General features: G+C 42.3%; 1 protein-coding gene across 2 annotated transcripts in view; it reads right to left on the reverse strand.

Annotated features, from left to right (window-relative positions):
- The window catches only part of LOC128511144 (testis-expressed protein 264), a 59,602-nt gene extending 44,741 nt beyond the window's left edge, over positions 1–14,861 (reverse strand). The window contains exons 1-3 of one of the 2 annotated variants that reach the window (XM_053483825.1): positions 14,803–14,861; positions 14,298–14,564; positions 7,132–7,353 (exon numbers count right to left, since the gene is read on the reverse strand). In XM_053483825.1, coding sequence (XP_053339800.1) covers positions 7,132–7,353; positions 14,298–14,558 — 483 coding nt within the window. In that variant the 5' untranslated portion in view covers positions 14,559–14,564; positions 14,803–14,861. The other variant, XM_053483823.1, reaches the window with a different exon arrangement.
- Positions 14,862–16,812: the final 1,951 nt, after the last annotated feature.

Raw genomic sequence — 16,812 nt, forward strand, 5'->3', positions numbered from 1 at the left:
ATACTTTTGTGAGTTGCTCATCTGTGCCTGTCTCCCCTGTACCCACAAAACCGTGCTCACCTTCGTCGGAAGTGTGTGCCTCAGGAAAGGGAAAGACTCCCAAGAAGGTGTCAGGACGAACTTCTGACAGCCCTCTATCGGATGATCCCGAGGATACTGATGGTGAGGATGATGATAATTCGGACGATGAAGGTCCGGATGAGAGGTCTCGCCCCAAACCTCGACAAGAAGGCACTGCGTTTGTTTTCTCTATGGGACCAAAGGGTCCAAAAATCCTTCCACCATCCGTAAGCACGCTGAAGGACATTATTAAGATGCTCCCTTCTCCCAACAAACCTTTGAATTTTGTTGATATGCTGATAAAGGCTTCTAGGCACTGTCAGCCCGTGGGTGCGGATTATCGCTTTATTTTGCAATCGGTTTTGGGAGATGGGTACGATGAGGCTGATTTGATAAAAACGGTAAAATGCTTAGACTCTAAAATAGACAAATTGGCTGTAGTGGAAAAAGGAGAAATATGACTTTCTTTGAGGTAATTCTAATGAGGCTATGAAACTCTTAAAAGATGAGCTAACTACTTATCTTCTTGCATGTCAGCAAGCTAGTCAAGATCTGTCACAGGTAACTAATTGTAGACAAGAAAAGAAAAAGTTTCTTGAGAGGTATTGAGAGACCTGGACGCTTTTGGATGGTATGCCCCTGCCTGAAGCAAACTCTAACTCACTTTTTCCTTACCACCTTCTTGAATAATTGTCGACCAGAAATCATGAAAATTTTAAAGTTTCAATTGTCAGATGGTTCTACAATGTATATTAAAAAATTAGGTGAGCGTGTGAAAACAAAGAAAGGAGATGGTATTTTAGAAAATAAACATGTTTGTCTGTGGAGAGTGGAGGATACAGAGGTAGAGGAGGTCTGCAGGGTCAGAGTACACCCCGTAGGTCTGGTCATTTTTATTACTGTCATAAATAAGGTCATTGGGCTTGTGAATGTCGCACGAAGGCCTGAGATAAGGAACGTAGTGGACAAAATATGTATAATCGATTGAATGATGGTCAGTGGCATGATGCTAATGAGGTGTTTTCTCCTAATCCTTCCCAGCAGCCGCCGTAGAGAGTGCAAAAACAACAGCAATATAGACCCATTTCCCTTCTCAGGGATGCAGGTAGGAGCATATGATGCATAGGGATGCCCTCAGAGTTCCAGCCCCGCGATGTTACTTCGTACTTTCGAGTCACCTCAGGAATAGATACAATTTTAAGCTCACTGCTCAAGCAGGGTGTTGTTAAACCATGTGTAAGTTCTTATAACACACCTGTTAATATAGTACTGAAACCTGATGGTATGTGGAGATTTACAAAAGATCTGAGAAAAATAAATGGCATAATTATCCTTGTTGCACCTGTTGTGCCTGATGTGCTGTCCATTGTTTTCTCTAGACCTTGTCATCATTTGCATTTTTCTGTTATTAACCTTTGTTCTGCCTTCTTCAGTGTTCCTGTGGAAGGGCAGACACAGCCATTGTTCGCCTTCACCCACAGGGGGCGTCAGTTCACCTGGTCTCGTCTTCTGCAGGGTTAATTGACTACCCAAATGTTTTTTCGGCTGTAGTAAGAGATGCACTTGGTGATCTAACTCTCCCCACTGATTCTGTTGTCCTATTGCACGCAGATGTTTTACTGTCCGCCGCTGCGAAGAAGCCACCACTTGTCTCCTGAAACACCTGGCAAAGAAGGGTTTCAAGGTATCTAAGACTAAATTACAGTTTTGCAGAGACATTGTAAAATACCTGGGCTTTGAACTCTCCCAAGGTCAAAGAAGGCTCTTAAAGGAACGAATTCAGCTTATCATCGACACTAAACGTCCGAGCACTAAACATGCTTTCATGGCTTTCCGGGACTGGTCAACTACTGTCGTCAGTGGATTCCTGACTGCTCATTCTACGATAAATGCATCAGGAGAGTCATCTCACACAACGATCCGCTCCAACAGCCTCTGACATTGACTGCTGAACTGGAAAAGGCCCTATGTTCTACTCCAGCGCTGGGCCTGCCTAACTATCAAAAACCGTTCCATCTAAAGGTCTGTGAGCACAGGGCACCGCTATTGCTGTATTGGCACAGGAACATGGGGGGGAGTGAGACCATGTGCTTTCTTATCCAAAACTTTAGATGCTGTGGCACAAGATTTGCCTGCCTGTCTCAGGGCTGTGGCCACCTGTGGGGTGATGGTACAAGATGCTGAGAAGATTGATCTCTCTCATCCTTTAATTTTGTATTCTCTATATCAGGTTAAACAAGTGCTACAGAACCTTCAAACACAACATATGAAGGCTTGGATCTGGGTATGAGATTATCCTTTGTCCTACAAGTAACTTAGAGATAAAATCCACCTCTTCTTTTGACACCCTCAGATATCCTCTGGCACGCTTGATCAATGCACAGGATGACAGGCTAGTAGAAAGAGATCATAACTGCTGCTTAGAGATTGTTCACTCCACTAGTATACGTCCTGATATGTCTTCTACATCAACAACTGGTGAATCTATGGACGTCCAAGGTAATACGCTAGCTCATAGTGTTGCTAAAGAAGCAGCCTGAAAAGAGATTTTCTTTCCTGACTCTGGTTCTGATTTGATCAATACATCCTTTCTTGCTAGCTCTTTGATTCCAGATGTAGATTTATTGTCTTTACAAGCTTCAGAATGATTCCTCTTTTTGGCAAGCTCAAGGTGCCTACGTTGTTTCTGATAGTTTATGGTATTGTGCTGATGGTTATTTGTGCCTGCCGTCTCATTGTCTTCCGTTTCTCGTGCGTGAGTTCTATGGTGTTACACATCGCGCGCGAAGGGGGGTTAAGGAAGATATGAAAGAACTCTTTTACATAGCTAACATGCTTGGAACAATTGATTCATTAATATCTAGATGCTTGGTGTGTGCTCAGAATACGTTAAAATATCTTCTGGTTTTGGTAGACAAGTTTTCTAGGTTGGTGGAAGCTTTTCCGTGTGCTCGAGAGAATGCAAATGTGGAGTCCTAGTGAAAGAAATAATATCTCGTTATGGCGTGCCTTATGCTATTGACTCAGATAAAGGAACACCTTTTACATCACAGGTAACACAGAATTTGTGTAAATATCTTTCACTGTCCTGGCATTCTCACATTCCTTATCATCCACAGTGATCAGGTATAGTAGAAAGAACAAATAGGACACTGAAAGAAAAATTTACTAAAGCAATGCAAACTGTGGGGAGTAAAAACTGGGTTGATCTGTTACCTGCTGTTCTACAGTAGCTGAAATGAGAATGACACCATCAAAAGACGTGCACATGTCACCATATGAAATTATATTTGGCAGACCCTTTCCCGGGCCATGGAGGAAAGGTAAACCCGCGATAGGAACAACTGATCTTGATGTACATATTGCTGAATATTCTGCTGCTCTAATAGATACTCTAACTAAACATTATGAACAAATTGCTGATGTGACTTTAATACCCTCAACAAAACCCACACATCCTTTTAATGTGGGAGATACTGTTCTGGTAAAATCTTTGACCCCCAGAAAACTGGGAGATTGTAAATATGACGGACCAGCAGAAATAATCGCAATTGCTCGTATTGCTATCCTAACTGATCTTTTTCCACAGTGGATTCATGCTACTAGGCTGAAGAGATGTCCTGTCGGCGTGAGACCAAAAGATAAATAAATGCATGTGTATTATTATCTTTCTGTTTCTGTGATTTTTGTTTCCTAGACTGAAGACGTGCTGCAGTGATGTCCAACCCATGACGTGACCTTGATGGAGTGACGTGACACAGAGGGATCGCCTTGGATTGCCACGGGTCGACTCTTTACTTTTGCTATTAGTGTACCATTCCTGGTGGTGTCTTAGTGCCTCGTGAGGTGGGACGAGTGCAGATTGGGCGTGCCCGCACTCTGAGCACTGTAGCGTCAAGAAAGGCAATAGTTCACCACTAGTAGTTATTTATGAGTTTGACATTGTGAACAAGGTTTTTGACACACACGAGTTTGCACTCAACCTGTCATGTTTCTGTGTATTTTTCGCTGTGTGCAAAATTCTTTGTATGAGTATGTTTCAGGGAATGTTCCTGCGCCGCGTCCGATGGCCTATTGTCGCCGGCGACTTCTTAAAAGCTCTGAGTTTTATTCAACGATGTTTCTTATGAATAAAAGGGGGGAATTGTAGGAAATATTTAATTCTTAGTGTGTTTCATGATATTCTGTGTTCGTGAGAACAGATTGTCTTTCTTTTACCACGACACAAGCTGCACTTTCAATAAACAGATTCTATAGTAGTTTATGTTAAAGGTCGTAAAACTGTTGAACGCTCGTAAATGCAGAGCTACTCCTAAATTTATGTTCTTCCTTACCTTATCTTTTAAAAGCATTCCAGACTGGATGTAAACATTCCCACATCCACCTTTTCTTTGGTTCTTTGTGTGTGTGCGTATATATACTCCTGTCTCCCACAATAAACTTTGAACGTCTCACTGAACACTGACTTGTGTGCTTCATTGAGGGGTTCCCTGAGCTCAGGTGGGACAGCAGAATACAGGCGGAGCACTGAGTAGACCAAAGGGGGTCTACCAAAATTCAAGAAATCCTTACAAAAACTATCTTTTTAATTTTAGGGGTAGCTCAGTGGTTAAGGCATTGAACTACGGTTTGGAAGATCTCAGGTTCAAACCCCACAACCACCAAGTTGCCACTGTTGGGCCCTTGAGCAAGGCCCTTAACCCTTAACTGCTCAAATGTAAAACAAAACAAAAAATATATAAAATATATAAAACATATAAAATTTAAATTTGAAAAATTTGCCTCTGGAATACTCTGGTATACTGATATACTTGTACTGCAACTTATACAGGGGATTTCATGATCGAATCAATGAGTAGCCGAATTGAATTAAGAATTAATGTGTCTTGTAGCTCCAAAACAAGCCGTAATCATCACCCGTCTACCGAAGTGCCTGACCATGAGGATTTCTGCAGAAATGCTGTTTGGTGATCGCCAAACATGGCGCTGGACATTAGGACCAACACCTCCACTTTGGTCTCATCTGTCCATAGGACTGTGTTCCCTTCGAAACAAACTGTACCAGTTCAGTCTTCTTCTAATTGTGCTGTCATGGACTTCAACATTTAACATGCTCAATGAGGTCTGAGATGTAACTCTTGTTTTTTTTTCGGTATCTCTCTGAGCATTGTCTGATCTCGGGGTGAATGTGCTGGGACGTCCACTACTGGGAAGATTGGCGAGTGTCTTGAGTGCCTTTTACTTGGAAATATTCTTTCTCGCTGTATAACTTTAAACTCCAAATTGTTTTTCTAACACACACACCTGAATGCTCCAGACCAGCAAACTGCCAAAACGTCTGCTTTCATAGAGGTCATAGAGGTCTGCACACCAGCTGATTATTAGCAGCACGTGGCTCCAACTTACAATCTTAAATTCTGTGGAAGAGGTACTTCGTATTGCCTGCATGTTTTTTTCTTTCTTTTTGGCTTTATTGCTGTTAAATAAATAATGGCACAGTGTAATAAAAAAATTATATGTTGTTGTTGGTCTGAGATTGTATTAGCCTAATACTGAGACCCACTGTGATGAGATTATTTTTATTATGTTTTTACTCAAAAACAAACACCACCACACAGGCACTACCATTTACACATGACTGTACTGTATATAGTGCTTACTGTGAAAGTAGCTTGAATTCCCCAGCGGTGGGTTCAAGTGTCTGGTTCTGTGATATTATGTTGACTGAAATTAGAGGCTATGCACGACCATACCCTTTTGCTTATTTTACGGGTGAAAGGTTTGAAGAGAGAGCAAAATGAAATCTGTTCTTCTAAAGTAAACTGCCACTCAAGGATGGCTGTGAAAAGGTCGTCCCTGGGACAGCACCAGATCGGGGGAAAAAATATCGCCATTATAATTCCTTGCATGTCTTTGCATGTCAGGATGTCGGCCTTTTTAAAGGATTAATCCGCCTTCAAACTAACAAGTTGACTTTCACAAAAATAAAGCACTCAATTAACATTTGCAGGCTAATTGAAGGGCGACTTGCTTTCACGTCCAATTAGACAGACTCGGAGTTTGGTTCGACTTCAAGTGCGCCGTTCAGAACAGTTGCTGGCTAAGGAGGATCTATACAGCGCGGAAAAGAGAAAAACTTGGGGACAGTTTAGGGCACTATATCATGCCTACAAAGCGTAGGAAGCTCTAAATGGATTTTTAGATTTAAATACAGATTTGAACCGTTTCAGCATGGCGCTTGGGCAGGAAGCAGTTTCAAACTGTTTTTCACATGGAGTGGAATCTGATGTGGACCCGTCCAACCCAAACGGCAGGGCAGCGGCGAGTAACAGCAGCCCACGTCTAAGCATCATATCTCTTGTCTGCACACATACAAACCTCCATGCTTCCAGCATAACATTTCCATCAGTGGTAATCCCGTTTGAAATTCAATATCCATCTCCAGCTGCGATGTTTTAATTAAAGGAAGCGTTCAAAAAGGATTCCTGGTGGACAGCGTTAAGTGTGTTAACATTACTGATAATCTAAGGGGCAACATCTATATACAGTACATACATCCATAAACCACAGGAGTACAGTATAAGACGCGAGTCAGTATTGATTGGGTGCAAGCACCATTTATCTATTATGAACAGAAATTACATAGTAAAGCTTAAAAAAAGGCAGCGGAATAAAATATGAATTAGGATGTAACCTTGAATAAAGATAGAAGATGGGAAAAATATTGCTAGCATTATATACAGCAGATATTCTTATGATTCTTAGATCAGCCGTCTCGTCAAATGTCAAAGTAATTATAAAAAATGATAAACATGTCCAGAGAACTCCCGCCCTGGTAGATACTGAAACTTACCAAAATCCAGCTTATCAGTGAAGGTAACACTGGTGAAAGTGTCTCCGTCACATGACATTTTAACATTTTCAGAGGCTTATCCTACATTAAATATCTGAGTCTGAATTGGTTCTGTGTACACTCAGTGCTTTTACTCTGACACAGCTGAAGTAGGATCTGTACACTACTATCTCAAGTGGGTGACAGCAGGTGAAAATTTTTAATATAGCTGCACTTACCTTAATATAGCCGCCGAGCCGTGGGTAAACCCTGAGAACTCCCAGCATGACGGAGAGTCGGGTTCTGAAGGGGAAACAAGATGAGACCACGTGGGTGACCTCAGGGAAAGTGAAAATACGAAAGCCAGACTTCTCATAACGCTCCTGGAGTTCAGCGCTGGGTCTCTGATCTCCCTCACTCAGGATACTGCCCACGGCAGAGCGACACTTCGGACCCGGCACCTGGGAAATACGTATATGAAGATATTGAGAAAAGCACTGGTTAAAGTGGTAAACAAAAAAGCACTGGTTAAAGTGGTGTCTGATCATGGTTTCCTTGCTTCTGTTGCTTGATCTGTGTGCAGCCTTTGATAGTATGGACCAGAAAGTATTGTTGGAGTTAAGGGATCAAATATTTCCTCACGCAGGTCTTATCTGATTGACAGTTTGTAAGTCAGTATGATTACATTACGGTGTGTTCTTCTGACTGATTATGTTAGTCTGACTCCGGTACGTAATAACTAAATCAGACGCCGAAATTGGCGCTCTGTGCTTGGTCCACAGTTCCTGCCCCAGGCTTTGACTCGGATGCCGAACAAGGTGCGTAACAACAAGCTGGTGTCAGCTGCTTTCAGGGAACACCTCAAACATAATGGTTACCATGCATCTTATTTGTACAAAAAGTAAAGCATACTTTTTGAAATGTACAGCTCTGTGAGGTTCTTCACATCTTAATTAGTTTTAGTAGACCAAATAAATGACCTGAAATTGACTTTTCATTTAAATGTGCTAAGTATTAATAATGGTGACGGTAATGTCTGGTGATCCACAAGGCTCTGTTCTAGGCTTACTGTTTTTCCCCCCCTATATATATATATACTGCATTTAGGTTTAACACAGAATTCTCTTCCACAGTGATGTTAATGACACACAGATGTATGTTCCACTCTGATCTTCCAGTCTGCACTCATACCTGTTTTATATTCAGACACTCTTACTTCCTTACTTTCCCTGCTTTCATAACTAGACCTGCCACTTGCACTCTAATCACACCGCACCATGTTTCCTATCATACCTAACCACCTGTTCTCTGCTAATGCTTGAGGAGATGCTGGTTGTTGTGATTCTCGAATATGGCTCCTTCTTCTCTCAGGACTGGACTGATTGATCCTGATTGCTGTACTCCTACTTCCTGCTGTTCCTCCTACTTTCCTCTCCGCACTATCTACTCTAATGATTATCCTTCTTACCGCTGCAGATAATCTCACCTGGAAACCGGACTCGCACTATCTAACAGCTGCTTTATGCCTGTGGCTTAATTTCCTGCTGAGGCAATACAGTACGGGTTAAACCGTTACATTTCTGTATATGACTGAATCATGAAATCATCATTCCCAGAAAACGTCAGGTTCCATTTTAAGGATTCTTCCTCACGTTGTTTCAGAAACACTGTCGCCTCTAGCAAGATCATTAGGGAGCTGAATCTACATCCAGGGTTGTTTTTTTGTTTTTTGTTTTTTTGTAAAAGCTGTTTGGTGACAACGTGTATTGTTAGACATGCTATACAAAATTTATGAAATATTAAATGAATATGAATGTGTACATTAGTAAGGAAACCCTCTGAGATGAGTATGTTGTAGACACGACTTACTGAGATGTGTGTGTGAGATACCATGCCACGACATAAGAACATGTAGGTATGAGCTCATTCATGCTCCTGGTATGACAGGATGATTGTTGTTTTTGATGTTTGCTTCAGTGAGTAAATAACGTTAATTATATATCTATCTATAACAATTATAAACAAACTTAATGTAATTTTGTCCATAGTTTGAAAAAGGCTAAATACAACATAATATCTTGTGGCCAAAAAAAAAAAGTTGTTTAAGAAAAAAAAAGTTGCACCACGACAACAAGAAGTCATCCTTTCTATTTCCCTCCATTTTCCTGTCATTTGGTATTAGCTGTAAAGTAACAGACTGGCCACGACCTCTCATCCAAAGCTTCAACGAAACTTCCAAATCGTTGCTGTCTCTTTACCCGAACTTCGAAAAAGTCTCAGTAAAGGCCGGGCGAAAAAGCTCTCCACCTCAAGGCAGCAATTAGAGAAGCCCTTTCCTACAATCACGAAGAAACCCTTACTGAATCCTTGTCAGGTATAAACACACTCTCCTCCTCACCTACCTCCTCTCAGCACCCAGCTGGGGACTAAAACAAACAGCCTTCATGTCCATGCATACACACACACACACACGACACACATACGAGATGAGTCACCAAGAGAAAAGCATCCTAATGAGGACCAGCCGCTCCATCGGAAAGCAGCATGGAGAGGGAAATGAAATAAATTAAAACACAAGCAGGATTTAATAAAGAAATGTAGCAGGCACAGGTGGCACCGTGTGTATGTGTGTGTGTGTGTGTATGTATGTGTGTGGGGGGGGGGACAAACTGATGATATTTCACATCTCTAATTGCTGAGAGTGTGCTGGCTGTGGACAGATGTCCAGCTGCTATCTTCAGAGAGGGAGAGAGAGAGACTACGTGCTGAAGGACAACACACACACACACACACACACACACACACACACACACACTCGTAAAGGATGCCCAGGGGAGTGAGTGTAGTGTGTAACCACTTTTGCAGAAAGTAGGTGGAGGAAAAAAGGAGGAGTGCAGGATACTAATTTGGTTCATTCCGCTCTAAGTGATGAATGTGAGGTGAATAAAATCAGGGAACAATGTCACGGTTTAAACCGAACGCATCCTGCACGGTCACCGAGCAGCCATTTGTCTCACTTCGCCCCATGCCGACTCCAACATGATGTCCCACTGCTTATACGACCAGAGTGGGTGTGGCCTAAACATTCTATAGTTCACCTTGTCAACTACAGCCATTTATTTAATCCAGCGTTTGGTTGAAATTAGAAGTGAGCATACATCATCATCCATCAGTGACGAGCAGGATTAGTATTGGGCCTATACAAAAAAAAATAAATGATGGATTGTATATTGGAAATTGGATCTTTTAATGAATGAATTTGGAAAAGAAATTTCCAATTAAATATTTTTGGAACTGCGACAATGAGGGGTGTTCAAGGGGTGAGTGAGGGGTGTTCAAGTCAAACCGACCTTTTGATTGTGCAGAATATCAGAATACAGTTCTGAGAGTTATACGAGAGTTCTCTATATAATCCCCTGCTACGCTAATGCACTTATCCCAAAGTTTCACTTATTGCTTGGACACCAGACAGATGCGTCTCTTCCACAAGTCAGCGACGTCAATTTTTAAGGATCAGCTGGGATCAGTCATTCACAGCCTTCTTTAATGTTTTACTGCGGCTAAGAGTCTCGTCACTGCACTGTGCTTCTGTAAACATCAATCGCTTCACCCACCAACGATTTCATCACAAGTCCCGGTTTGACTTGAACGCCGTTCGTGCATATACCATAACACGACTTGGGTTTTTTTTATTTTGGTATTTTTTTAACTGATTTTATTATATTGATACTTATACTTGGTACATGTTAAACCTTACAGAAAAAGGGTGAAAGAGTTTTAGTGTGAAAGAGTTTAACTGTGGGCGGCACAGTGGCGTAGTGGTTAGCACTGTGCCCTTGCACTGCCAGGGTCGAGGGTTTGATTCTCGCCTCAGGAGTTTGCATGTTCTCGCCGTGCTTGGTGGGTTGCCTGGAGTGATCCTGTTTCCTCCCACAGTCCAAAGACTTGCAGGTTAGGCTAACTGCCGTTTCCAAATTGACTGCACTGTAGTCCCCTCGGAGAGGCTCCAGGCCTCCTGTGACCCGGTACAGGATAAGCAGTATAGAGGTATAGAATGAGTGAGTGATGAGTGGGTGTATTAAATGTTAAGTGCTCTGGTTAAAAAAACAACAACAACAAAAAAAAAACACTGAATGCTTAGTAGATTGTAAAGAAAAACAATATGGATGGGTGTAGATCCCACAAAATCATATAAAAGTCATATAAATAACCAAGTGTGCAGTAATACAGGGTGCACCCTATTAGATTTGGCACCGTTGAAAAGACTTTTAGGGGTAACAGAATAACCCACCACATGTAAAGGTGGGCCTGCGTTACTTTTCCTTGAGTCTGATTGTGGCTTTAAAGAAAAAGTCACATAGTTATAATGAATTCATGAGTATGTGGGACATGGGTTGCCAGATCTATACAAATTATTCCAGGTTAACTATTTACAACCTTGCTTGGGCAGTGCGGTCTTACGGGGGTTAAAGGGCAGGACATGAGGTTCGACTATGCTGTGGTGTGTAATATGAATCTTCCAATGCACTGAATCAATTAAATCCACCTTCATGGAATACTACGCTGAAGCCGGAGCATCTGCAGCAACTCCAGATGGCTAGGGTCGAGACTGCGCTCGTACCGGCAGCATCTGCACCTGTACCGCTTTCCTTTTTTTTCTTTTTTTTTTTTGAGTCAGACAGCAGGCCACACTGTCGGAGCCTCCTGCTGCGCTTGTCCTCCTCGTGCTTTGATTGACAGAGTGTAGCAATTAGCAGACACGGTACTAGAGCGAGCGTGCCACTCACTCAAGTAGGAGGAGGAGGAGAGATAGAGTCAACCTTATAATACACTACAAACCCTTCATTTTCAGCCCACATGAGTTAAGCATCCGGGCTTTTATGTGTCAGACGAGACACGATGAGAGAATGCTGTTCGGCCGCACACTTTCGCTCTCTCACCAAATGAGAAAGTTGACCTGATTTTTTTTCTTTTTCACCCATGAGAACCAGCTCGAGGTCTGTGATTCTCATCCTTCTCTCCGCTGTATTATTTAGCCTAATGACGAGAAGTGCCTAAAGGCAGCCAGGCAGGCAGGCAGGCAGGAGCTCCCATCCCTGAAGAGTTCATTGTTTTCTTCCTTCCGTCCTACTCTCTCCATCTCTCTCTCTTTCCCTCTCTCTCTCTGTCTCTGTCTCCTTCAGGCCCTTAAAAGCAGCTCTTTTGAGGCTTTTGACCTTGACCTTGGCACCGGTGCTCCAGGCCCCTCTGCTAACGAGCTGGGATCATTAGCCCAATTAGCTGAGCCGGATTAACACTTAGCTGTAGCTGTGCAAAGAATTGGTTTGGGCCATTCACTAATTGGAGGCCTGGGGAAGGAAAAAACATAAAAAATAGGATTCGAGTGACAAAAAGCCTTTCAGCAAAGGAGCACAGGAGCTGTCAGTCCAACTCGTGCTACATTCCAGCGGGGATTTTTGACACATCGGTGCCATGGCAACAAGCACCGGCCAATAGACGTGGACATGGATACGGGAAGGACAGGAAGTGGAAAGGTTAAAATAAGAAAAAACTATGAGACGATAAATCTCCACATGGCCCGTAGATCATGCATGCAGGCATGCATCTTGTAAATGAAAAAACAATGATCTAACCTGATTTATTATGTTTAAAGATAGAAATTTTGATTGACTGATTGATGTATTTCTTTAAATTATGGCAAGTGTCTTTATGATAAAGTTGGCCTTGCCCCATGCACAGGCACAGCTCATCACCGTACTGTACGTTTGCCGAGCTGGTACGAAGGTTCATCAGAAATCAGACACTGTTGATATGGACATGAAGCACAAACGACAGTACTTTCCATGTTCACATCACGTTCAGCATGGTATTAGGATGTCTATGATGGCATTTATGTATTTATTCACCCTCCTAAATTCTGGGACAGACACCAGACATGTCTATTATTCTACACAACCTAATATAACCTTTCATCACAGCTCCGCCCCATACTACTGTATATCACATCTCATTTCACCTCCGTGTGTTATTACGCATCCTGTCTGTCTGTGTGAGTGTGTGTATGTGTGTATAATGAGTATATTCGGGCACGAGCGCAAATATCACATCATTTATCCCAGTTAGAAAGAGCAAATGATGTGTAAATGCAGCCAAACTCCATCAGATACACTAATTTCCTCCCTATATCTGAATAATCACACACGGCCATAACCCTCCCACGTACATGATCCCGAGGAGAGCGGTGCTCTGCTATTACTGTATCAACAGCTCCACATAGTGGTCTCACACAAACACACACACTTTTTTTTTTAAGTATCCCTATTGTCTCACCTTAACCTTAAACAAACTCATTTATTTGTTTGTTTGTTATTAATAGAAGTTACAATGATAACTTGCTTACCAAGATTAAAAGCAAAAAACCTCAAGGGTCTGGGTTCGATTTCCACCTTGGGTCTCTGTGCGTGGAGTTTGCATGTTCTCCCTGCGCTTGGTGTTCTCCCAAGTTGCCCGAAGTGTCTGAAAGACAATCGGTTATGTAACAGCCCCCAAACATCGGATATATATCTCCAGTGTGGGGAGTATCTGTCACCCAGTGTGCCAGAAGAAACAGGAACGGAACCAATACCCCACCTTTACAAGCTCATCCTCCAATCTTACTGCTGAACCATGGCGCGTTTATTATATAATGCTGAATATAATAATAAGATAATAACAATGAAATAGATTATATGGTTATTAAAATGATAAATATGTCCAGCTTTATTTCAAGCTTCCAGACAGCAAATGAGATTAAGCTAAAGCTCATGGCTTAGTGGTTAGCACTGTCTAACCTCCAGGGTCTGGGTTCGATTCCCGCCTCTGGGTTCGTGGGTCTGCCTCGTGGGTCGTCAGAATCGACTAACTGGCGTTCCTAAATTGCCTGTAATGTGTGAATGAGCATGTGAGTGTGTGTGCCCTGCGTTGGATTGACATAGATAACCCGCCCCCCCCCCCCCCCCCCAATGCCCTAAGTCTCCTGGGATGGGCTCCAGGACCCTGACAAACCTGTACACAGGATAAAGTGGTGTAGACGATGAGCGAGTAAGAGACACACACACACACCACATCAAGCACATCTATACGTTAAGGGACATTTATTCGTCCGTCATGGACATACACCTTGGATGAGATACCAGTCCACTCTAGGGGCAATCTAGCTTAGCCATGGTGTAAGAAAACTTGCACACTTGCTGAAAGACACTTACATGGACACTGGCGGGAACATCCTGGATTTTTATGATGGACCATAATGACCCCCCTCCAACCCCACCACCCCCACCCCCACCCCCACCTCCAATCAGAGTGTCAGAACATGCAATAAAGCAGGAAACACAGGATTTAAGGACACACTGGTGTCCCCTCTCACCTTCTTTGGATCATCATAGAAGACGCCTACACTGGGCAGCTCTGGGGCAATTCTGCAGCTCTCCGCGAACAGCAGGCCGGACTCTCTATAAGGCCCTTCTCTGTATTTATAGGCTACAGTCATGCTTTTAACAGGAGAGGAGCCGGTGCTGATGTGGATCTGAGTCAGGAGCCCGGAATACACTGCATACACAGAGATGATCAGGAACAGGAAAGCCAGCATCGAGCACACCAACACACTCCAAACCGGGAAATCCGACATGACCACCTGAGATCGTAGTCAGAAAAAAAGAAATAACAAGATTAAAGAATTAATATTGTTGTGGATCAGCTTAGAAACCTCCACAACGACTGATTTACACTTAAAGCATACACACTTCCGGGTTCTATAATCGGTTGCCTAGCAACGCGCGCAGTGCTTCTGAAATCACCGCTGTTTTGTCATTTTTGTGTCCTAATAGTCCTGTTTTTCACCGTTATAGTGCACTAAATAGTGACGTCACTACCTTGAGGCGCAAATGTAATAGAGTATAGTCACGTGACACAGGTGTCGAGTTGAGCGGTGTGAGATTTGGAACGCGACCGGTGTAACGGTATTCCGGAATGTACCATTTATTATAAAACAGGGTTAAGTGAGAAAGTGTAATGACGGATGCCTGAGCTGTATTATCGACATGTATTACAGGATTTCTATTCAATTGTGTATTATTACAGCGATATGAAAATGTACATGAAAGTATTTTAGTGATTCTGTGCAAAACAAAACAAAAATTGCTTGACGGATTGAAAAACTTTTGGACGCGTCCGATTTTAAAACGAGGTATTTATTTTGATCAATGCTGCGTACGGGAAACGCATACAACTGGTCCGTGGTTATACAGTTTTAACATGAAATACCATTACACCTTAAGCATCCCTCTTATAGCTTTAATTAATCCTTTTTTTTTCGCTATACTATATAACACAAATTATTGTTGTCAATAAGTATACTTTATGGCCAAGCAAATAGTATGTGGACACGTGACTAAATAGTGTTCAGTCTAAGGTTTAAAAAACAAGAGCATCTGAATAGAGTCATGGTGGCGTAGTGATTAGTACTGTTCCCTTGCACCTCCAGGGTCCGGGTTAGATTCCTGCCTCGGGTCTGTGTGTATGGAGTTCGCATGTTCTCTCCGTGCTTGGTGGGTTTCCTCCGGATACTCCAGTTTCCTCCCACAGTCCAAAGACATCCAGATTAAGCTAATTGCCATTCACAAATTGCCTGGTGTGTGTGTGTGTGTGTGTGTGTGTGTGCCCTGCGATGGATTGGCATGGATTACCCCAACTTGTGCCCTAAGTACGCAGGATGTTTAAAGATCTCTGTTATATTCTGTTAAAATATTCAAGGATTTGTCCATGTCCCCTATATCACATACGTCCCAAACATCAGAAGTACCAGTCATTAACCCATAATTCATGGAAAGACCCTGAGACAGACAGAAAATAGGAAATAAGTTGTCTGCATTTTCTGGTTAAATAAATGGGTTCTAGTGAACACGACCTGTTTGGATTTATATTTGTCTGTATATGAGCTATAGGAAGTAAGGAAGTGCAATGAGGGTGTTGTTTTATAGGCATAGGAACTCTCTCATCATATTATAAAACCTTACGATTGCCTGTTCTAAAATCATGTTTTGTTTTCTAGGGATAGTTCGGGTTTTTTCCCAATTTTTTTTTCCAAATCTGTCTTAAATCAGAATTGAGGTGAATACAAGTTCATTACCATAGGTCATATTTTGGGTAGTCTGTGGGCAGAGCAGTTAAATTTATAACAACCAAGACTTACAGTAATTACACCTCAATTCTGATTTTCAGAGCTGTCCCTTTATTATCTTAATTTCTCCAGGAAGGCTTTCAACTAGAGCTGTTCCACAATCAGCCTCAAGCGCATTAGTGAGGTTAGTCACTGAGGTTAGACGAGAAGGCCTGGGGTGCACTCTGTGTTCCAGTTCATCCTAAAGATGTTCACAGACGTTGTGCAGGACACTCGAGTTCTTGCATTCCAACTTTAACACGACGTGTCTCCATGCAGCCGGCTTTGTGAAAGGAGATTGTATTGTTACGGAACACAAAGACATTCCATACAACTGTATTGTACTTTGACAGCCAGGTGTTCACATACTTTTGCCCATTCCGTGTAGAATGTGTAGTACGTATAATACTGTACACAGTAGTATCATGTTATAGATTTAAATATTTTCAAGTATATGTATTTCGCAAATTTCAGGGCAAAGTACACTGTATGTCACCGGAGTGGTACCCTGAAGTGAATTTTCTTTTGTAAATTCATATGTTAGTGTTAAGAGTAGTACACTTATCACTGTAGCTATTAGAAAACTGTATAATTAGTGACTAATCCAGTAAAAACTGAAACAGCTTGGACATGGAGATTGGCAGGACAAACAATCCACAAGGTCTGATGCACTCCTCTTTACGCACGGCCTCAGCCCCGCCCAAACGATCTTTAAACTAAAGCA

Source organism: Clarias gariepinus, chromosome 23, assembly GCF_024256425.1.
Source record: "Clarias gariepinus isolate MV-2021 ecotype Netherlands chromosome 23, CGAR_prim_01v2, whole genome shotgun sequence".
Taxonomy (NCBI): Eukaryota; Metazoa; Chordata; class Actinopteri; order Siluriformes; family Clariidae; genus Clarias; species Clarias gariepinus.